The 24,612-nt window shown below is 48.1% G+C and overlaps 1 protein-coding gene across 3 annotated transcripts in view; it reads right to left on the bottom strand.

Annotated features, from left to right (window-relative positions):
- The window catches only part of Sox102F (transcription factor Sox102F), a 1,035,502-nt gene that overhangs the window by 393,489 nt on the left and 617,401 nt on the right, over nucleotides 1-24,612 (bottom strand). For all 3 annotated transcript variants that reach the window (XM_084600705.1, XM_084600709.1, XM_084600706.1), the window contains one exon: nucleotides 17,833-17,906. In XM_084600705.1, the coding sequence (XP_084456831.1) occupies nucleotides 17,833-17,852 (20 nt within the window). In that variant the 5' untranslated portion in view covers nucleotides 17,853-17,906. The remainder of the gene's footprint in view (nucleotides 1-17,832; nucleotides 17,907-24,612) is intronic.

Raw genomic sequence — 24,612 nt, 5'->3', positions numbered from 1 at the left:
GGAGCGACCTCGCAGGTAATGTCCCCAACTGGTCTGAGGCAGCCATAGGAAACCACACCCAGACACGGTCTCCAGTTGTGTACCGAGCATCACGGCGTCGTAGGTTGTAGCGTTGGGCATCTCGACGTTGTTGGTTCTGAATCACACCCAGGTCAGCTGACGGGCCTCCTCGGCGAGATGCAGAAAGGTGAACATCAAGCATCGTCGTCACTTTGCCACCGTGGACTACGCGGAAAGGTGACATGTTCGTTGTTTCCTGCACCATCGTATTATATGCGAAGGTCCCCTTCGCATAAGTATGGTAGCACTTTATCCCATGTTTTGAGCCCTACGTCGACGTACGTTGAGAGCATGTCAGCAAGTGTTTTGCTCAGCCGTTCGGTCAAGCCGTCCGTTTGAGGATGGTATGGTGTCGTCTGCCTGTGTACAATATGGCTTTGAAGCAAAATCTGCTGCAGCAATTCAGCAGTGGATTCGGTACCCCTGCCGGTGATCAGAATCTACGGTGCGCCATGACGCAGAACAATGCGTGATGGACGAAACACTATGCAAACTCTAGGGATGTAGCGTTGGGTATACAGCGGAGGTTTCTGCGTATCGTGTAAGGTAATCCGTACCCACCTGTTACCGGAGTGCGAAAGTGAGAATAGCCCCAGCATATCCATGCCCAGTCTACTTTAAGGTCTCCGACTGCGGGTCGATTGGCTTCAAGAACCCAGTGAGTTTTGTCGGCGGCACCTTATGACGCCGACAGCTGAGAGTATTGGGTGACTCCCAAATGTCCAGAAGTTGCTTCATCATGGCAAGCTTGCAAAATTTCATCACGTAGACTCATAGGCACAACAATTAGGTACAGCGTATGGCAGGCGGGAAAGGTTTTCTTCTCCAGAACACCGTCAAGCACACATATATGATGGCAGACCATGCTTGAAAGCTTTTGGGGCAGTTGTGCATGCACCGTCCAGATAGTCCATAATGTGACGATGTTCGGGGTCTCGTTCAGCGAGGCACTCTGCGCTGATAGAAAAGAGTATAACGTCATCAGGAATATCATAAGGGGGGGGGGGGGGGGACCTACATGGACACCCGAGAGGCAATCGGCGTCCGAGTGGACCATACTTGTGCTGGCGACCATCTTACAAGGCGGGTTGACGGGTTCTTGAGGTTCGCGAGCCAACACAAGGCATGGTGGTCAGTGACTATACATTGAAAGGTTTTTCATAAAGATGGCCGGAATGTCGACATCGCCCATACAATGGCTAGACATTCTTTCTGTAGCAGACTAGTTCGATTCAGCTTTGGACAGGCAGCGACTAGCGTAAGCGACGACACGTTCCTGGCCGCCCAGGATTTGAACGAGGACGGCGCTAAACGTTGCGCACATCGGTGTGAAACGCCGTGGCGCGTTTTCTTCGAAGTGAGCCACTCCGAATGGGAAGTGCTTGTAGGCGACATTGAAGCTCGTGGAATGCTTGAACTTGCTGTGCGTCCCAAGTGAAAGGCATGTTTGTTTTTGTCAGGTGCGTCAGGGGCTCGGCGAGTAGAGCGAAATCTTTGAAGAAGCGCCGATGTAATCACATAAGTCAAGAAATTGTCGACCGGCTTTCTTGTCTTGGGACGGAAGGAAGTTGGCAATAACTGTCGTTTTCTCGGGATCTGGTAGGACACCAGTGTGGCTTAAGACGTGCCGCAGGAAGTTGAGCTTGGTGTGAGCAAAACGTTGAGGCGAAGACCACAACGTCGTCAAGGTAAGCGAGACATGTCTGCCACTTGAGATATGTAAGGACTGTGTCCATAAGTCGTTGAAAGGTTGCCGGCGCAGAGCACATACAAACGGGCATAGCCTTAAACTCGCACAGCCCATCCGCAGTAATGAACACTGTTTTCTCTCGAACCCTCTCATCTACCACAATTTGCCAGTATTCGGATTTCAGGTCCATCGATGAGAAATATTTTGTGGAGCAGAGGCGATCCAGAGAATCGTCAATTCGTGGCACAGGGTACACATCCTTTTTTATTAATTTTGTTTAGCCGGCGTTAATCCACGCAAAATCTCAGTGTACCATCATTTTTCTTTATAAGAACGACAGGTGGAGTCCGCGGACTCCGCAAGGGCATGGATACCATCATAGCGAAGCATCTCTTTCACTTGGCTGGTGATATCGGAACGTTCAGTCGGCGACACTCGGTAAGGTATAATTGTCTAAGAGGGGACACGGTGTCATCAGTAATAATGCAGCGCTTAGTGAGATCGGTTCTGTCAACAACTGAAGAATTAGAAAAGGTTGCCCGATAGCGCAGGAGGAGGCCTTTCACTTGGCAATGTTACAGATGAGAAAGTGCGGGGTTAATGTCGAACTGTAAATTGTACAGGCTTCTTCGGCTCGGTCACCGTCCCAAGACCAGGGGCGTTGCGAATCTGTGTGATACCGCAAATGTGAGTCACCATAGTTCCAATGCTTAGATGCTGGTGTTCACAGCCAAATTTAGTCAGGGACATTTGCTTTGCCGTCTTTGAGGCGAACGACTGCCCTGGCGACAGCAAGGCTTCGTTTGAAAAGCAGGATCTGTTAGCTCTCCACGACACCATTAAAGTTTCGCAGTGTCTTCGCGGCGACAGACGTCATCACACTGGCGGAATGATCACGTGATCACCGAGAATGTACAGTGCTGTTGGTCGCTCTGAGGCACTTTGTAGCGCGTTTTTCGTCCATAATGTCACTGATTTAGACAGAGGTCAATAACGCCATTCCGTTTCCTGGTAAGAAATCTATGCCAAGGATTACGGCGCGGGAACACTGGGCAAGTGCGGCGCAAGTTGCTAGTTCCCATTTCTTCTTGCACTGCTACCTTAGACGTGCATGTATCGGTCGGTGTGATGAAGTATCTTCCGACAGTACGAAGTTGCCGGCCTGCCCAGGGTGTAGTTACCTTTTCAGAGTGGCGGCGAATGACCCACTTAGTACAGAATAATCGGCTCCGGTATCCATGCATGAGCGCTGGTACATCAGTTTCGTGCACTGAAATGGTCAGGGTAGCGGTTACAGCTGTGGTGGTGGGATATCCGGTCACGGCACGGTGCGGCATTAACTGGTTTCGTGTAACCGGAGAACCAAGGCAGCGGATCAAGGCGGTGCACGTCGGTTTGTCGTGAAACGGCCATCCGGTTGCAGCGGTGGAGGCGGATCTCGCCGATGAGCAACCTTCCCCCCAAAGGTTGCCGCTTCTACTTTTCCCGACGGGGGAGTGGACTCGCGTCAGGCCGGCGTTTGGACGCGTCTGCGAGGAGTCGGGGTGAAGGCCACCGGGAATAGTCAGGGCATTCCGGACGCGCCAGTCAAGTACGTGTCAATGGCAGGGGATATTCTCCACGCTGCGGTTTTCGCGCGTCGGCACTAAGGGAGCATTCGGTTGGGGGGACGAGAGCAGAGGCGCCGAGCAGTACAGAGCAGTACAGACCAGTACAGAAGCTCGCCGACTGTCCTCCCACGGGAGCGCTCTCTGCGAGTCGAGAGCAGAGCGCCATGACCATGTGACCGCACTTCTCTCCCCAGCATTCTCCGCCTGCCCGCAGTGGCGGCAGTTGCAACCCGCGGAGAGGCCAACGCTCCGTGTAGAACTGCTTGTTTTTATGCCTTTGTTCTCACAGCGCGGCGATTTTCCTCCTTTGGCCCTTTCGACGCCAGCAGCGACTCTCAAACATGCATACAGCACCCGAGCAATGCTCTCCGCTCGCCGAGCGCCGAAGCTTTGCAGCCGCCATTTTGAGCGTCGCCGACTCAAGATAAGAAAAAAAAAAGAGAAGAAAAAAAGATGGCGCGGATATGACGCTTTATGCCATGTGACGTCCTCTACTCTCGTCTTAGGCGAGGGAGCAGCCTGGAGTGCACTCGGGTGCTTACAGCGGAGGAAAAGCCCACCTCCTCTACCATTGGAAGCCAGTGATTCTACTCTTGCTCTCCCACTGGAGGGCGCCCGCTTGTCTGAGAGCACTTTCGAAGTGCTCTCGAGTGCGCCTGCTCTCCCACTCGAATTCGCTATAAATCGCGGCAGACCCATTCGTTGGTAGAAGCAGTTGCGATACAGGCGGCCAACCTCGCCACAGTGGCGATGATCGCGAGTGCAGACGTGGCCTTTGCGTGGGCGTACTTGAGGAGGTCGAGAAGGAGCTGCTGGATGGATGTATGCAGGTGCTTCTTGGTGCTGACTTTGCAGGTGTACAGGCACGATGAGTGACTGTGGCGTAGGTCATGGCCTGTGGTGATTTTGGCTGGAGTGGGTAGGGTTGAGTGAGCGCCTGGTTGACATCTTCCTAAATCAGCTGCGAAAGGCAGGACACTTGTGGCGGTGCTGCCGTCGAAAAGAGTTTTTGCAGCTCCTCGCGTACGACGGCCAGTATGGTCTCGCAGAGCACGTCACTGCTACAAGCGTCGACGATGGCGGCAGCCATAGGGACGGGCGGCCGCTCGTAGGGCTTGAATCGCACCTCGGGCGCCTTCCCGATGGTAGTCCGCGATGGTCTTTTGGGGACATCGCATTAAGCCAACGAAGATCTTCTCCTTAATTCCCATCATGAGATAACGAAGTTTTTTCTTGTCGGACATATTGTGATCAGCCCGACGGAATAACCTCGTCATGTCCTCGAAGTAAACGAGGACGCTCTCATTAGGGAGCTGAACTCTCGCCTGTAGGAGCAGCACGGCGTGTTTTTTGCGGAGAACGGTGGTGAAAGCTCGCAGGAACTGGCCGGCCTTTTAAGGAACTCCACGTTGTTATAGTGGTCTCATGATTTTCAAACCAGGTGCGAGCATGCGCCCTCCAGCGAAAAAAAAAAATAGCTGTGGTTTAGCTTGTGGTTAAACTTGGAGTTCCGCGAGAGCAATCTGCATGTCTACGCTTAGGTTCGGCTTGAAAGTAAAGACAAGACTTTTGCACGTACTAGTTTACTCTATGGTTTCAGCTTCATTTATGAATCACTTCACGTATGAGCATCCCTTGCCTCTCATCGTTGGCCATTATCATTCGGGTGTAAAGACTTCTAGCGGTATGACATTGTCGCTACATCTAACTCCAGGGCACACCGCCGTCACAACGTTCGAACGAACCATCTGTCCTATAGCAACTATAGCTGTTGTCGTTCGCCTGTATCAAATACCGAGTTATCTGTCTTTTTTTTTTTTTTGTCTTCTCACGGACAGGCACGGCTAAATGGCGAGGCTGTGGACAATGTATAGCTCGGTTTCAACAATCGAGCGATGGTTGAGACGTCACAGTCCCGTCTAGTCACACGAGGGATGAAAATGCAGCAATATAATCATTATAATCATTACTGTGTCATTTAATTTGACTACAATGATAAAGCCAGCCTGCCTCAAGAACAGGAATCACTACAAGTGAAGAATGAGCGATTATATGGCTGTTTTTTTTTTTCATGCCGAGCATCAAGACACGATGGTGACGTCACAGCCATCTCTCGGATGTCAAAACCGAAACTGGTGAGAAAGAAAATTGAATTATAAATAATTTAGCGGACGTAGGTTTAAAAACTGCGTGCGGATCGATATGCAGGAATGACTTACGCATCATTAACAAGAAGAAAAATGCCAGCAAAATTTGGTGTCTTCAGTCCTTTAAGCGCACATCACTTCTGAAGGTTGGTCAAGTTACGCATAAAATGGGTTTCCAAATACAAAGGTACGCATCCAAGGCCGTATGAACGGCATTTCATTTCATTTCATTTATTGAAGTCTTAAAGGCCCGAGGGCATTACATAAGGCGGGGGCAATAACATGCCGTTAAAAAAAAATACTGTGCTGTGTGCTTAATGACGGTTCTTAGGAGACCCAGGATGGACAAATTGCGCTGATTTTATTAAACATTGCGTGCCGTACGCATGCTTGGTGTGGTGCTGGAATACATTTTTGAAAAAAGTAAAAGCATGCAAAAACTGCAGAGTGTAGATAAATGCTGCCAAGGTTTTAAACACACACACACACACACACACACACACACACACACACACACACACACACACACACACACACACACACACACACACACACACACACACACACACACACACACACACACACACACACACGCGCGCATGCACATCAGTATCCGATATTTCTCAACATTAAATTTAAACGGGTGAACATGCATGGAGATAATCCGCGCGTTCTCTTTAATTACTGTATATTACACCGCGAAGTGTCATGACCCATATTCACGTCGAGTGCAGGTCACATGAATGTTCTCAACCGAACCTTTGAACACATTTCATTGCCGCATTATTTTCCTTTTACACCCACCGTATACTAAAGCTGAAAATCTTCTCAGATCATACATTTTCAACTCCTGTGATTCGTTATCCTCGAAAACTGGGCATGAACATTAAATGAGCTCGGCAACTATACTTCGGAGGTTTGAGAAGCTCCGTTATGTGGACGGTCGGTGGCATACCGAACGAAAGCAGGACAAATGCCAACCCGGAAGATCTCCAAAGGAGCGGCTTGGGCGTGTCAGCTGTCAGGCATAAAACCAAAGAAAACATCGTACCACAGTAGCTATATAACTCGTCTGGGCGACTCCGCTCCCCTCGGCGCAAACAGATATATGACTTCGATTGCGCTCTCTCTCCGAACGAACAACCGTGTCGGCGACAATTAAAATTACTCGCCGAGGCAGGGCCGTGACAATAGGCGGATCGAGGTGACCGCGTGCACCGAAGGCGCCGGCCGGCGAGCTGCAGCCGTTCTACGCAACGCGCTGCTCGCGTTGTTTCGTGTGTTCGTACACGGGGTGTGCAGCGAACCGTCGGCAGATTGCGTGTCCTCCTGCATGGGTGCGGGCTTCTGGCGGCCGGCACGTATATCTCCAGACAATGGCCGAAGCGGAGTTCCCAGCTAATCGATATGCTTGCAGCCAGTAGTCTGGAAATGGGTCTCGTTTGAGGGCGAGTCGCTCCTAGGTGTGCAGTACAGAGAGAAGGGAAGAGTGCCATCGAGCGGCCGGAGTGGTCGGAGGCACGTAATGGACTCCTCACAGAGGAAACACCGTATGGCTATACGAGTGGCGTTGCTGATTTGACCTGATCAATGATCGGGACTGCTTGGAGCGGTTTTGAGTTCAGTGGCAGTAGCGCCGGCCCTTGTTTTCCGGTGCTTGCAGCAATGCACTGTCCACATACGCGTAAAAGTTATTATAGGTGCTCAGCAAAGCTGGTAGTTAGCTGCCTCACCGCCACGCTACCATGCAGTGACACTGCGCAGCACGCACGCTGTTCATATTGCAGTGCTGTGTTGCGAAAGAGTTGGAGAACCGGTTCAAAAGAAAATCCGGCGTCGGTGTCGCTGTATACGCGAAGAATCCTATGACCCTGACAGGTGTTAGTTGGCAGGTGAAATAGCACTGGTTGGTCGGTGTGAAATCATGAGACCGGATGGTCGAGTTGGCAGGATCTGCTGTTGCGATGGGAATGGAACCCTTTGGATCCAGAGTCGGACACGATGCCACGTTTTTACGGCTCGGTTAAAACAAGGCTCTATGTCACGTGGTGTTTCACTTAGCATGACAGCCTAATGAGCATGCCTGAGATGCTAGAGGTGCAAATTAAGTGATTAGTGAGTATACAGCAAAGTGTACGTACGCGAACGAGGATCCGCTAAAGAGCCGTAGACGGGAGCCATTGACGCTGCCGCGCCGTTAAATGAGGAGATTAAGAGTACAAGATATTTTGTTTTTTTCATTATTCAATAAAAAGCGTTTTCTCGGATTCGGGACAAATGCAAAGAGTAATGCAATGGAATCAGTAAGGGCAGTGCGCGCTTGTGGCGGCAGCAAGGAAGCCCGGATAAGGTCCCTCAATCCGGGGCTTTAAACCCAGCGCCGAAACCGTAGTATTTTGCTAAGGTGACTGAGTGTCAGAACTGGTTGTATACAAATTATTTGTGCCCCTAAAAAAAATAACTAAACAAGAAAGAAAGAAAGAAAGAAAGAAAGAAAGAAAGAAAGAAAGAAAGAAAGGAAAGAAAGAAAGAAAGAAAGAAAGAGAAAGAAAGAAAGAAAGAAAGAGCAGAGCAAATGAAGCAAAAACAAAACAAAGCATATTCGCCACGTTGGTTTAGAACTTACCGAAGCGTGCCGCGAGTTGAAAAACAAGCAAGACATGGTGAAAAAAAAAAAAAAAAAAAATATGAGCGGAAAATTGTCTTTACTTTTTAGACACGACGATGTCAAAGTTGTCAATGATGCAAGACAGGGAGGAATTGAGGTGACCTTGACCTTGCCCAGAGGGAGAAGACCGCTTCGCGAAACAAACAAAAACAAAAACTCTACCGGGCCACACAACAGCCCGGCACCACTTACCAATTCCACCGGTAATCTCCAAGTGTCCATACAGGAGGACGGCGGTTTCAGGAACCGGGGGGGGGGGGGGGGGGGGGAGGAACTGTGCGCCACCGCTCAGCGCTCAAAGCCGGTACAGGACTCGTGCCCTTCCGGGGTCGCCAATTAACGGCCCCGGGGCGTCTCCGCCAAAGCCGGTCCACCAAATGCAGCAACCCCCTTCTCCCCTCTACAAGCCCCCCCCACCCCCCCTCCTCCCCCTCCCCCTCTCCCTTCCTGGCTTTCTGCAGCCCCGTTTGTTTCGCATTCTCCAACTTGCAACACAGCGTCCATCGAGTCGCGCCGAGCGGCGCTCTTCGAGAGTAAAACACCCGCTCGTTCCCAACATCGGCGCGGGCAGCCCCGATTGATGTTGAGGTGGCTTTCTGTCTCCGGCTACAGTGTTTTCCGGCTAAGAGCCCCCAAGGGGATAAAAAAAAGCACGCGCCCTCTCGCGTCGGGGTACACGCGCGGCCAGATCAACGTGCATATCGATGTGAGGAGGCCGAGAAGCCCGCGGTATGAAGACAAGAAGAGAAAAAAAAAGAATCTTTGCCGGGCTCTCTCAGGAATTGCGTGAAGCGAGAAGGCCTATCTCTGGCACGCCGCGACGCTGAGTCGGAAGCGGCGTGTGTGTACAGGACACGAGGGAAGGTGACCGAAGGCCGTGCAAGAAACGCGTAATTGGCTTCTTATAGTCGCACGCACGCGCTTGCTCGGCCGAGTTGATTATATCGAGCGCTGGAGACACGTTCTCGAAAGACAGCGTGGGCGGATTTGGTCTTCCTGTGTTTGTGTGTCGATTGATAGCCGTTGTGAATGAGCCGGGTGTAATAATAATGTGGGAAGGGAGCAGGATGACCGATCATTAACTGCTGCAGGAAGAAGAGAAGGCGGAATTTATTGGCTGCATTACTGAGGCCCGATCGGGCGGCGTTTAAGTTCTCGCCGTAAGCGAGTGTCAGATTCTTTATGCATACCGAGTTCGCATTCATATATAATGGATTTATATGCAGTGAGTCTCGCAAGAGGCGAAACGCTTTAGGTGCTGAAAACACCGTAACGTACGTATACATTAGATAGCATACCATTTATAGAGCAAATCACAAAACTCAGCATATAGAATAAGGTAACATACACATAGCATTACAAGCAAGATATATAACATATCATGTAGCTAGGGCGTGACACATATATAGCAAAGCATATAGCACTGCTCAACGTAGAAGCATACAAAATGTTGAGTGTTGGATAGCTTTGATTAAGGACTTGCGGTGTGCTAAGCCAGGAAACAATAGAGGCCACCAGTCAGTTTTGCACTCTTCCTTTTGCAATACAAGCCAAATCATATGCGCTTATTGCAAGGTTTTACGTATAATTAATCAATAAAAGATATTTAATGGAAATATGCAAACAGCTACCACCTGAGAGGTTTGTATTGTGATTATAGTTTTTTTTTTTAAACAACGTAACCTCTCCTGCAATCTCTCAAGCCTAAGACAACAGTAACTGTAAATAAATAAATAAATAAATAAATAAATAAATAAATAAATAAATAAATAAATAAATAAATAAATAAATAAATAAATAAATAAATAAATAAATAAATAAATAAATAAATAAACAAATAAATAAATAAATGAATAAATAAATAAATAAATAAATAAATAAATAAATAAATAAATAAATAAATAAAATCAGTGCGTGCTTCGACCATGAAAACGTAGAGGTTTTAAAATACCACGGCAGCTTTTATGGCTATACGGTTTCATGTCGCATGACAGCCGCTCAGCTCTCAAATAATCACTTAGCTTCCCTAGCTCCCCAGGTTTGTACACTCAGAGTGAAAATGGTAACCTCGAGCGAAAAAAAAACAACAAAAAAAAAACGAGTGTACATGGCGAAAACGTACAACGATAATTTAACAGAGTCATAAATGTGGTCTAGCTCAGTCCACGGCAAGCACCGTGGAAGCTGCGCGTATAAGATGGGTTCACGCAATCGCAAGCTCACCTCCTAAAGAGAAAAAAAGAAATGTCCAAGAAACAAAATCAGTAACGACAACAGCAACAACATCAAAAAGGGCCAAACTAAACTCCACCATTCCTCGGCAGCCGGTGTACACGGCATGCAGTACGTCAAACTGCCTTTTCTGTGCGCTTTCATATTTTTCGGCCTCACCATACCTTTTGACCGTTTCTTTTTTTTTTGTTTTTTAATGGAAAGACACAGTTTTATAGGCTGCAAACGCCATCACGAGACAAGTGACAGGCCATGCGACAACTTACAGCGGGGCCGACACATTCAATTTTCGGCCGTCCCGTCATCCTCGCGCGCGGCATCTGCGGCTGGCTTCATCACGGCTGCTTTGAAGGGCGCCTCGGGGCTGGTATGTCCCCTTCGAGATCCTAAGAGGATTCGCTACACGGGGTCCCCTGAGCATGCCGAGTAACACATGGCGGCTAGAAAGTGAGGTCGTGACAAAACTGTGATGAAGAATGCGCAACTGGGGGGAATGAGGGCAAAAATGGGAGGGTGGAGGTGTATAAAGAAAAAAAAAAAAACCATTCTTAAGGAAAGCAATCAAAGATACACGTTGCTGCAAGTCTGGTGCGTCCAAGCATGATGAGCGAAGGCTCTTTCGTTGGTGCGTCTGTGGCAATCTCAAACAAAGACTTAACTGCGTGATGCGCGTTACATCGTTTCGAAGGAGTACGTATATATATATATGAAACCTATTTTCTTCTGCCATCTCGAGTCGGATGTTTAACGATAGCAGCGGACTTTTCAGCTTCCGTGCCGCGTTAGTCTATATGGAGAACGGCGTCGTGAGCTGCCCCACTATATGAACTTTAACGAAGACGTGGCATAAGATTATTTAATTTTTTGGGAACTATAACAGCATTTCCCCTATTTACCACCAGATGGTTACATACTTTGTGTGCTTTACTAAGAGGCTGCATGCTTAGCGGGTAGATGTGACATATGACGGATCAAATGGCGCAGTAGATCATATTGTATACGCGAGAAGCAAAAGAAACATGACCGAACAAAAATACTGCCGAATACTGTGTGGTATGAGCCTATTGGTACCGCGGTTAGACTTAGTGCAACGCGATGTCAATGACTTTTGCTCTCCAATGTTTAAGAATGGAAGCGTGCCACAGCGACGGAATGAATCGCTCTCTTTTTGCCGTAAGTCCAGTTTTTAGGCCAAGATATCTTTCGGGCTCGGGACTCTAAAAACGAATTCTATAGCACTACTACGGTACTCCGTAATGCGAAATTTAAGTGCAGCCATTGAAGTGTTTTCGCGATATATCGAAGCAAAAAACCTGAGATGCTTGTGTGTGTGCGGGGAGTCACAAAGCACTTTTTTTTTCTCAAGGGCCAAAAAGAATTTCTCAGAAGAGCCACGAGTTCTCTTTTTCGGGGAAATTCTATTTCGCTCGTGTCTACATCAGCAACGGGCGCATAAGAGCTGCGCTCTAAAAGCAGTTAGAGCCGCAACGCAACACGAAGTAGCAACTGATTCACAAGGGACGTAAAAAGAGGTCAGAAGTCGGAAATGCCTCTTGAAGGTTACCGGAATGATGGCTTCATACAGCGCGGCTTCCACTTACTTCCAACTCCTCCCTGATTTGGCTTGTGTCACGGGCTCTTAAAACACAAGTGGACTTATATAATTGCCTCAGCCCTGCGGGGTCTGAACTGCTACGCCTCGTGATTTCTTATTCTGCGCTACTACATTGGATGTCTTGACTCGTCGCCGCTTTCTTATCCGGTGTTCAGCATAAATCAACCGCAGTATCGCTGCATGACGGCGGAGAAGAGAAAGACAATCGCAGTCGGTGTCGAATTTAGTTTGTGCAGCGCTCTCCACTTGCTCATCTACTGCACGCATGCCGTGCCTTGAGAGTATCCTCGGTCACCACGAACGTACACGGCGAGACCACTTGAGTCGCCTTCACAAGGAAACAAACTTGCTTTGCATGACGCAGTATAGCAAATGATAGAAACAATGCGATTGGATATATTGTGCGCTTCAAACATTATCATTCAAGCGGAAGTCTGCGTTTAAAACTCAAGCAGAACAATCGTGAGCGTGAGTGAATTGGTGCAAGCAGTCCTGTTCCGTAATACTTGCAGCTCCGCACCTAAATGCATAAAAAAAAAAAGTCAACCGAGGTACCAGGTAATTTCTATGTTTGCAGAAACTTCTGATGAAGGCAGCAGAATCATCAGCGAAATGTTTCTGGGTTCGGTTGGTCGTAGCAGTAGTATATGTGGTTATTTTATTATATATTAAAAAGGAAGGATAAGATGTTTGCCAGCCCCGGCATCTGCTATCTGTTATCTGAAGCACCTGGACTGGGGCGGCGGAAATAAAGGAATAGGGAGCGGTAAGGAATAGCTCTTCGTAGAAATGGTGAGGTGCATGAGTTTATACAATGAGATATAAATTTGAGCAAGTCCTTTCCCGTCCCTCATCCGTTAACATGCAGAGCTCTAAAAGAGACCCGTGTAGTAACGGTTATCGTGTGCGCTTATAAAAAATTGGCAGTGGCTTAACTCATGCATACTAAGCCAAGATATATCGAAGTGAAAGCAGTCGTGGATGAGATCGAATCGTTTCTGTGTTGTTGTTCTTGTTGCCCCTTCTCCGCTGCCTTGCGTCGTCGCTTTGCAAGTCTCTCTTCTCCTAAAATGGCGAGAATTGGGCCTAGTTGGTTATTCATATTGGTTTCACCGCGCTAGCACATAGAACGAAAATAAAGACACCATGGAGCGCGAACTAACAACTGGTTTTAATGGAAGAAACGGAGTCATTTTATACACAAAAACGTGATCGTCATCAGACAAATATACAGACACGATTTCCATCCCTCATTTAGCTCTCTCAGCTTCAGTTTTTCTATGTGCCACTTCTTCGCCGCGAGCGATATCGGCAGGATGAGTAGATTTGGCTCGTAGGCGAGCCTAGCGAGCGTTCGCACTAATCAGCATTGTTGCCTCATCCACGGCATAGCGCTAGAGACTCCCAGCGTATACATACACGCCTTCGCAAGTGAGCGGCTGTTCCGCGGCTGTTCCACGGCTGTTCCACAGCAACTGAACCGCGCATGCACAGTGAGGCGCATATCTAAGTGATGACGTCATGCGCGGCGCGCAACGGAGACCGGAGATATGTACCGGTGCGAATGAACTTTACCAGGTGTGGAGAGTAAGCAGGTGTGCGATATAAACGAAGCGGAGCAGCAGCAGAAGAATGGAGCGCCACTTGCTCCGTGCACCACACGTGTGAAGAAGAAGCGGCGGCGAGAAGGCCCCGCTTCGCTAGGCACGAGGCTGAAGGTCAAACTCCGGCTTACACGAAACACGCCGCAGCTAGCCCAGTGAAGCTTTCACTTCAAAACATGGATGCTCCTCTGCTAGGCATATATTCACATTGGTGGGCTCGCACTCGATTCTATGTGCTACAGCGTATGAGGAAGGTTGGCCGGTTTCAGCCCTCATCCACGCAGGTGTGTATAACGCCGCTGTGCAGTGGTGAACCTCCCGTCTGAGTCAGTGCTCCCTTTGTGGTTACGCAAGTTCCGAAGGACAGAATATAGGCCGAAAACTGGAGACCTTTACATGGAGTGAGGAGGAGGCCGAAACACCCTTTCACTGGGCTGTTGGAAACCGGTTTGGTTTGCAGCCTCCACAGTGCTAGTGCCATGTGCACGCAGCAGCACAGCGATGCGCAAGACGCCGACAACGCCGCCTGTCGCCAAAGCCGCAAAGCGTAGGCGGGCTCGGTCGGGCGCTGTTCGTGTCAGCGTCTATGCGCGCGCGTCGTATTTTCGTCTTTGGTCGCGGTTTAACAGATATAACGCTGCTGTCAAACTTTAGCAATGTCCGGGAAGAATTGCTGCGTAGTTGGTTTTTGGAACACACATAACACCTTGCCAGGAACATGTTTGTTTAAGTTTCAGTGGTGCTTCACGAGAACGACGGAGGCCTTGAATCGCGGCTGTTCGAAGCAGAAAGCAAGCAATCGCACCGAATGACATTTATTCAGGTTAATGTCATTTTTTCGACGCGCTGCTACACGACCAAAGCTAATGCCATTTCCAAATTATGGTAACTGTGATTGATATGCAAATATTGGAGTGCCTTCAATATGTTGCGAAGATGAAGGCGCTGTAAACGAAAGCAGCCTTTAAATTGACACTCATGTCTTGCATACCTTGTGACCAACCTCTTGATTAGGACTATCAATTACGAAGTTAGCGGCTGGGTCGGCGGCGTTTGTATACGAAAGGGTACGGAAGGTACGCACGTCTGCGCTCGGCTGCGAAACGCGTACGAGTTTCAACAAAGTACACTTTCCGCACTAAATCAAGTGTCAAGAGCAACACGTAAAATAGGCAGTATCTAGTGTCCGACGGCGATTTTATAGAGCCTTCGAGAATCGCCCTACGGCGCAGCATACTACAGCCCCGTTGACTCCCGTACGTTTTCGCCAGATCGTTCGCTCGGCGTATTAAGGCCCGTCGAAAAATGCTCGAGCTTAGCCTCATCAAGAAAGAATACCGCAAATACGTAACGCTTGCTACATCGGATGCCGCGAGCTTACCGCAACGACGCTGCTCGCGAAGGCGGCTGACGACGGCGCTCGGGCCGTGTGCTAGGACCTACTCGTCGCTAGGCCTAAATGGTTTCGCATAAAAGCCGTAGCTGGAAGTGCTTTGGAAATAGTAAATTTCCTATTCATAAAACTGCCTTACTATCAGTTCAATTTTCTCACAAATTGTCTTACAGTACACGGAAGTTGTAACTTCAACGACGCCTTAGCAGCGGAGCTGGAAACAAAATCGGATGAGCTGCGTCACACCGGCGGCAGCTGCTAAAAGCAGAAATTTGCTTGCATTGCTGTTATCACTCCTTCCGAAATCTCGTTACATAACAGCGCTCCCCAGTAAAGGTAATTTTTTTACATTCCTTCCTCAAATTAAGTTCGTATTATTTAGGATGAACAGAGCATGCTTTTCTGAAGGTGGCGAAAGAAATCCTCCGTGTCGGCGATTCGGCGCCGCGCACCGCGGCAGCAGAAGTGACCTGTTTCGCCCGCGCTGAGTGCGGTGGGTACGGGTTGGCTGGCAGCGGTGGGTGCCAGTTTTTTTTTTTTTTTTTTTTTCTTACGATGCTATTTGGCATATTTCACATAGATGACTAGCTGCAAAATTATAGGAGCAAATTAGTATTTAATGTAGGTGGCCGTTTTGTAGTTTATTCTGGGTGTATCTTCTCACCGAGTGCCTGGTGTCGACATAACATATTTCCTCGTTCATCGCATTCAGATGAGTATCTCAAACTCATTCGATACCTAACGTCGTTTTCATCGAATATCATTATATTTTCTCATGTAGCAGCAAACAAATGTAATTTTGAACGATCGTCATTCGATGGAAAAGGCATTAAATTTGCCGCATGGCAGGGCTGCGTGATAACTATTTTTCAGTCTTTTCTGCTTGTCATTGTACCTTCCGTGAACACTTCTTGCTTAAACTTGGTGGCGTCCATTAGCCGGGAAGATGCCTCCACCTAAACGCGGGCGGCGCGGTCGACTTCGGTCCCGATAACTAGATCATCCTCAGTAGCCTGAGCCACTGCGGCGGGTTATCGAACAGATATTTGCCAATATGCGTTTTGAAACTTGGCATGCAATTACTTTGAAGACCAGAGCCAGTGTTCCTGTTGTCTGGCAAGAGTACGAAAACATAACATGTTTTCGTAATCTTGCTGTTCAGACTAAGTGCTCTAGAGCTTGTTATAAAGCGCCCTGTAATTCTGCAGTTTGGAGCGAGGGTGATACAAATGAAATGAAGATAATGCTAAAATAATGAAATAGGATATAAAATTTAAATGTAGTATGCTCTTGGCTAACCTGTGATGCAGCTTTTCAGATATTGCCTCTGCTGATATCTCACTCCCCCATGAAATTATCTACCAGCTCTGCCTTTTTGACGGCGGAATACGTGAAATCCATGCTGCGCAGGCAGTGGTAAAGCGCAAGCATGGAAAATCTTAACTCTTGCTACAGGAGCTTAATATGCGCTATTTTGCTGATGCTCAGAATGCTGGTTTGCAAGCTCGCTGGCTTTGCCTGCGGTCGCACCGGTACGAAACCGCTCGCAGTTTCGACGACGCTGCCTAGTTTACTGTAGCGATATATTGCATGTTAATGAAACAAGCATGCACCATTAAGCAAAGAAAGAACATTGGTTCATAGTTCAAGGAATGAACGAATTAGCGTGGCGTTGTGATGAAAGCGGGGCACTCAAAATGAGCTCCACTTCGCACGCAATCTTGTTGGCGCTCGTATGCAGCAGACATTTGATGCATATGGAGGCGACGTAGTTCCATACGGCCGTGATATCGAACACATGTCCACTATTATCGAGTGCGATCCCCTTGCGCACACTGTCACCGCGGAAGTGCCCGCGAGACGCGCACAAACGGCAGATCGCACGCGCGCACCACGGCCACGCTTGCCGCATGAGGCCCGCCTCCGGTTCCGACGCCCGCCGCTACGCGGCTTTCAGTGGCGCCCCTATAGGCGCTGCGCATGAGCCCTGGTTGCCGAGGCATATGCCTAAGTCGCGATGAGTTTATTGAGCAGAAAATGCACTTTTTTGTTATACCGTAATAGGTGAGGAGATACACTCATTAAGCGGCGGTCTACCACGTGCTTTATTCCCCGCGTTATTATAGGGATGTAGGTATCGGATCGAACTCAGGTTCGCCAGCATAAAACTTTATTCTGGTGCACCGCAGCGGTTTTCGAAAGGCAAGTATCAAAAGGCTGACAGAAAAGCGTTGAACGGACAATTCAAGGAAGAAGAAGCGGGCCGTGGCGCAGACAGGAGCGCTCGCGCTAGGCCCGGCAACAATTAATTAAACGTCATCTACCATCGTCATCGGTCATGTTCTGTCGTCTTTCTTCATAGGCTTGCCGCATCGTAACACTTGGTGGAGGGGCGGGGTGCTTCATCATCAACCCCTCATCCTGGTCCTGAGCTTCGGTGCCCTGCGACTTTTTGTGCCGTCGGCTGAAGGTTAGGAGGCAACGCATGGCTGTTCCCCAGCCTGTCAGACCCAATAAGGCCTTGCGAATACAGTTTTCTATATAGTGCGCGCGCGTCTGTGTATAACTATAGACCTTGGTCGAGGGTGTCAAAGGCGTTATAATTAGTGATAATAAAAGACACGCACACATATAGGAAAGTCTGATAAAGAGGTCCGAGCATTCTTATCGCCGCTGTATGTGCACGTACACAGCGCCGCCATGGCGTCAGTATCAAACACTGACAAAAAAAAAATGCAAAGAATGAAACAATTTAACAGATCACACAGTATGAAGCCAGAAGGCCAGTCGTAATGACACGGCGCCACACTTACCTCTGCAGAGACGCTAGCATTCACGAAACGAGGCGTATCTCGCGCTATTCCTCCACTGTCATCGCATTTGCCTCCTGCGCCAAGAAGGGAAAAGAAGAAAACGGTGAGTCGGGCATAATCAAACAGCAAAACACAAATCACTGCATCGGAATCTAACACCTTTTTGCTTATGCGTACAAGGCGCGCCGCCCAAGCGGGGTTTTAACGATCGCGGCGGGTGTACCAGAATTGTCCTCCGGGCCACAGCCATTATTAGCGAGCGCCGCGTGAACGTGGCGATTGTGTCCGGCGCGCGCTCAGAGGCGGCGAGGTCTCCTCTTCGATGCATGCGACGGGAGCGTACAAAGAGTTGGCTTAATGCACGGTCGACCAGCGTCTGGGCATATGTGCACGTTCGCGGACAGCCGCCGATCGGCAAGATGTGAGCCAAGAGCAATTATATGCTAAGCGATTTTGACCAAGGTCCCTCTCTCCTCTGCGTGTTTCCGTCGCATGCCCGGCGTCCGAAATAATGACAGGGACCAAAGAGAAAATAACGCGGGCAGCGAAGACAACGAGGAAGCTAATGCGTATTAGGCAGCTGTTGCGGAACCTTGTGGCGACTCATTGTGGAAGTTATATTGCAGCCTTGGGATCAAATTACAGCGTTCTTTTTTTATTTTTCGAAGGTCCAAAACTTTAGGGCAACAGTAAATGGCTTTAGATTTATTTATCCCTGGGGTTGTATTTGGGTATACGACGGACACCAAACAGAGTAATAAATAAATTAGCTAACTTTTTAATTTCTATTTTAGGAGGTATGTTGTATTTGCAGATTGGAGCTGTCCTCTAAGCAGTACAGGTACGAAAGAATTACGGGGTTTTATAAGATCCCTGAAGAGGTGAATGGCGAAAGCTGAAGTAGTATTAGTAGCAGTAGTCAATGTAACTGTAGTCATTACTACAAATTACTAAGCATCTTTAGTCATTACTAACCGATTTTAGTCGTTACAAGTCGTCATCAGACATTGTGGTCATTACAAGTCATTAGTAGTCATTGCCGCTCATTACTAAATATTATCGTCATTTCGAATCAATTGTAGTCGTTACAAGTGATTGGCAGTCATTTTAATCATAACTACTCACTACTAGGCATTTTTACACATTTACAATCAATTGTAGTCGTTACAAGTTGTCTTTAGACATATTGGTCACTACAAGTTATTACTAATAATTTTAGTCATTACTACTCATTACTAAGCATATTTAGTAATTTACAATCAATTGTGATCGTTACAAGTCGTCGTTATACATATTGGCCATTACAAGTCCTTAGTAGTCACTGCAAGTCACTAGCATTCATTTTAGCCACTACTATACTCATTATTGAGCAAATTTGTCATTTAAAATCAAATTTAGTCGTTACAAGTCGCCTTTAGACACAAGTCATTACAAGATATCAGTAGTCATTGCAAGTTATCAGTAGGCATTACAAAGTATTAGTAGGTCATTTTAGTCATACTACTCATTACAAGGCATTTTTAGTCATTTCTAATCAGATGTAGTCGTTGTTAGACATATGTGCCATTGCAAGTCATTATGAGTCATTATAACCTCTACCAGTCTCTATCATCTCTATCAATCACTAAGTGACACTATCAATAATTTTCCCCTTTACCTTCAATCTGTCTTCATACGGTGGGCATATCCTGATGATAGGCGGCTTCACACACTAACACAGCGCGTGTGACGCAGATCGCTTCACCCAGAGATTTCGTCAATCTGCTGGCATCACATCAGCGCCAGACAGCGGCCTCGCTGATGGCCGCCGCGTCGGTACCCAATGCGCGCCTCATGCGCTTGCAGTCCGGCCCCAAGGCGAGCGATCTACGCCGGACGCGCTTGTTGGCGCTGTGTTACTGGGTGAATCCGCTTATCATGGTGACATTTGTGGCCTTCTAACGCGCGGTACAATTTTTCAAAGAAATATTTTCGCGGCTAAACATTTGGACGACGACAATTGTGCAAATAAAACATACCCCCACTGAGATAAAAAAGTTTATAAGTTAATCACCGTATTTAGTTAATTAGCTAACTAATTCTACCTTTTACCCGGTGTCCGCAGTAGCTTCCAATACAGACCAGCGCTAAAATTAACCTCCACAAGTACCTTTTTAATATTTTAGACCATCTAAGAAAAAAAAAAACCACCCGGTATATTCTGCGCAAATGTACAGCACCCTAATAAACCGGGAATAATAAGGTTACGTGACGTAGAAACAAAATAAATGTCGCAAGTAGAAAGCCTGAATGAGCTGTCTACGGTGTTCAAAAACACTTGTGTAAGTATTTCTAATTTAATTTATTTTATCGCTCTAAAAACTATTACACCCTTAGAGGTGAAAGTTTATCACAGAACTGGTGTCTGGGAAGGCGCCTTGCTTCATGATGGTACTGCTTTCGCTGTGTGAATGTTCTGTGTTTGACGTCGAATAAAGGATAGATACTACGATCGTTGGGGCTGCAGCGCTACAGCCCTCACAGTGCGAGGCAGCTGCTGCAGCGCCCTGCCACTTTAAAACAGCAGTTTTCTCTTTCGCTGTTTAGTACAACCTCTTCCCTTTGTAAGGCGAAAGACTTTCTGAGCTCAAAGTGAATTTCTCGCGTCTGTGAGATGTGCCAGCGAGATTCTGCGAGATTCCACGTGGTGTGTCAGCGAGATGTCACAATACGTTCTGACGTCAACAGAATTTCACCGGTAAGGACGTCACAATAGGTTCTGACGACAAAGCCAAAGAAAAGAAAATAATGAAATTAAAATGAGTACGCAAACACGAAAGATAGAGGAAGAAGAGAAGAGGTAAATAGAAGAGGAAGAAGCGAAGGAAGAGAAAAGGCTTTCGCCATTAAGCTCTTTACAGAAGCTAAGCGCAATCCTGTAATTTTTCACGGCATATGGTAGTCAACCGGAGCATCCTAACCGCCTTGCTTTCCCCTGTGTATCTCTTTTTCTCATAAGGTTTCAGCCTTGGAACAATCAAGCGCCGTTTTTACACCTATTAGGGTACTAGAATATTTAGTATTAACCAGCCCGATCGGTAAGGGAAAAAGGTTGGTTGGTTTGTGGGGTTTAACGTCCCAAAGCAACTCAGGCTATGAGAGACGCCGTAGTGGAGGACTCCGGATATTTCGACCACCTGGGGTTCTTTAACGTGCACTGACATCGCACAGCACACGGGCGCCTTGCTTTTTGCCTCCATCGAAAAGCTGCCGCCGAGGCCGGGATTTGATCCCGCATCCTTGGGAACAGTAGTCGAGCGCCGTAACCACTGCGCCACCCCGGCGGGGTTAAGGGAAAAACTCCGAAATGCTTTTCTCCTACGACCTATACTATCAGGACCCTACACCAACTGATTTTGTTTTTTCTTAAGAATTCGGAAAAGCGGGAGTGTGAGCTGTTAGTACTGTGGGGCCTTGAAGTGCTTTAAACCGCACGAGCGTTTTCCTATTTGTATTGTGTTTGCGTGGGCAGCGCGAGTGCGCATGAGCGAGCAGCTAATTTGGGGGCGTGATGTTAGAACCGAAGAGACGAGGGTAGATAAGCGCGTCGGAAGCAGTGGCCTTTTGCCCCGGCGCGGGGTAGCCAGCGAGCGTCACGGGCCAACGGGGTGTGCATGGACGACGGAAAGAAGACCGGCGACATGAAGATGGAAGGAGTGCCTGCAGAAACGGCGTATTCGCGTGAGTGGCTGCCACGCCAGGAGCAATGTCTGTTGTGCCGCAGCATTGGCCCTGTCGCTCGCCCTGTTCGCGCCGCAGTGTGGTTTGTTTGCGCGGTGAAGCCCTGACCCCCGTTAGGTTTTATCATTGGCAGTGTATTGTCGACAGCATGTCTCTAGCGCAGTGGCGTTTCTTTTGTTTGTTGTCCCTTTTATTGAATGATTTTGCGCTCATCCGGAAATAAACCTGTGTTTTTAAAAGAGACTGGAATTGTTACTCGTCGGTCAAGACCATGGCTCGCGCAAACCCCTTTTCTGAAGGCGAGGCCTTCATCTGGCGCCCAACGTGGGGCCACCGGCATTACCCAAAAACGTAAACACACATATACGATCGTAGGAACCGACCAACGATCTTGCTTGTGCCTAAATACTGATTGGGTCGCCGGATCGTGGCATCACTGTACACGTATTTTGTTACGGGTAATTCAAGCATGTGCTTTTGCATGCATCCGCCCAACCAGGTTAAACCTAGCATAATTACAGTGCTAAATTACTACTTTACACGGTCGAACCCAACCGCGAATGCATATGCCGAGCTTGGAGGAAAAAAATAATTAGAGGGTCTCTTAGATGTCTCATAAGAGGAGAATGGCGAAAGCCTATCCTTCCTATCCCATAATTTTCCTCCCATCGTTAGCCTCTTGTCGGCATTCGTTGCAGTACTGAATATAACTATAATTGGTTTACAGGAAAGGAAAGGTGCAGTATGTATCACGCTTTCTCCGGAAAGTGTGAGTTTAAACGGTACACCATTGCTCCTGTCGCGTGGCGTTCCTTGGCGCGCGTTCACGTGTGACATTGCAGATGGCAGGGACGCATCCCACCTCGGCCAATCAAACGCCGCAAAAGCGGGACATACTTTGTCCACGGCGGCATGAGCCATTAAAGGCTTTCGCCTAAGTATACTGCCAGAGCGTTGCGGATTGGAGCAATGGAATTCCTCATGAGCGGTGAGAACCGAACGTAGTAGATATCGCCTATAAGTTGATCGCTAAGTTGAGAGATGGGAAGCGTGCAGAGTGGGTGAGAGAAATAACTCGAGTTAATGACATTCTAGTGGAAATCAAGAAGAAGAAATGGGCATGCGCCGGACATGTAGTACGAAGAGACAACTGATGGTCGCTAGTAACAAACTGAATTCCAAGGGAAGGAAAGCGTAGCAGGGGGCGGCAGAAAATTAGGTGGGTGGATGGGGTTACGAAGTTCGCAGGGGTCAAGACGTAGATGCAGCTAGCACATGGACAGGATTGAGAAAAATGGGAGAGGCCTTCGCCCTGCAGTTGGTATAGTTCGGCTGATGACGATGATGATGACGATGATCGCCCCACGTGCAGAATGCAACAGACTCTCGCTCTGTGCACTGAACGTTGTCGTTTCCATCTACGATCATCTCTGTGCAAAAGCTTTCGCATCATACTCGGCCTTCTTTTGCTTTATCAGGTTGGACTTAGCCACTTGCAATTGGGTTGCCACCTAGGCCCCCTCAGATTTAAAATTTGCCGTTAAGGACGCGATAGCGTTACGTAACATTAAGTATCCAAACGCTGCAATTCACCAGACATCCGTGTTTCGTACGACTATGGCGGGTTGCGGGAGACCAAGCAGAATCTCGCGCACCAGGCTTGGTGGCCGACAGGGTAGCCACCTGGGCTACCCTATATATAGCTGCCTATCGGTTACGCCGACGCCGGCGCAGCTCAACCCGGGAACTGGTGCCTATGAGCCGCGCTCTAAAATTGCGCCTATAAGAAACAACTCCATGTTGGAATTTTTAAGGAATATTTTTGCTTTAGTTTTTCTATGATGTTCAATTTTCAAACTACTGCACTTGACGGCTTTTCTAGATGAATAATATTTCCTTATTGTCCAAGCTGTTTCTTGTCATCTGTATCATTTCTTTTGCTTGCAGATTTTTGTGCTCTTTCATTCACATTTTCCTTGATGAATTCCCTTCCCCTTAGGGGGCGGTTATAGCTTACTAATAATGTGGAGGCGAAAACATAGTTGGACGTTTTGTTCATCTGCTGCTGCAGTCTGTGTTGTACTTTCCGTTGATCTGCTGTTGAAATTTCTGGCAGGTGCTCCGGTATATAGCTTGGAATACACATACCCAAAGCAGGCTGCAAGGTTAGATATTTTCTCCCTGGCAGGCGAAGCCCAACTCGGGCGGCACATAGAGAACACATCGATCCATATTCATATCCGGAAATTTCGGACTTAGTAGAGAACACCACTCATGTTTCACTTTCGTCAAGTGTCCCTCGAACCAAATGAAGGCACACACACTGCATCACTATGTCTTTCATGTACAGGGTCATCCACTTCTAGCTATAAAGCTGTCACTGCTTTCAAAGCATCTTTGCCTCCGACGTAGACCCATATCGAAACAAAGCGGCACATGCACGGAGAGACCTGGAGGTGTTCTTCGCATGGCATGCCGCTTTTTGGCTTCATATATCTATAGCTGAGTCAGATGCAATGGTGCTTTGAAAGCAGTGGCAGTGTTGTAGCTAGATGTGGATGACCCTGTACGTGTTCGCCGCTTGCCGTTGTAAGCTCGTTCCGCTCGCTCGCCCGCCAGAAGCCTCCTGTTGGGCGGCTGGTCTTGCACGGGCGGCAGCGAAATCTCTCTCTAGCAATACTGCATTCCAAGATCGTCCCTCGTCGGAGCCGTTCCGCCCGTCCATCCGGTTCTCCTCACGAGCATGTCTCTGACAAGTGGCAGGCGACATGATCGGACACTGTTTGCTCGACGGGTTGTGTGACGTCACGAAGCCACATGTCATGGCTGTATTGGCAGCAGCAACTATAGCTTGGACAGCTTTATTTATCTGAGAATCGAAGGTCCTGGGCCATGCAGGCACATGCACTGGTAGAGCTTGGTTAAAACGAGCCTTTCTACCTGTATCACTCCTTTCAACTTAGGCAGCATAAATCATATTATATGTGAAACGGGATAATCATGGAAAGTGAAGATAACCGTACGAAACCATGGGTTAACTATGCTTGCGCATGATAATTC

Source organism: Amblyomma maculatum, chromosome 4 (genome assembly GCF_055883805.1).
Source record: "Amblyomma maculatum isolate TAMU_Amacu chromosome 4, ASM5588380v1, whole genome shotgun sequence".
Classification (NCBI taxonomy): domain Eukaryota; kingdom Metazoa; phylum Arthropoda; class Arachnida; order Ixodida; family Ixodidae; genus Amblyomma; species Amblyomma maculatum.
This window is presented reverse-complemented; position numbering and strand designations above follow the sequence as displayed.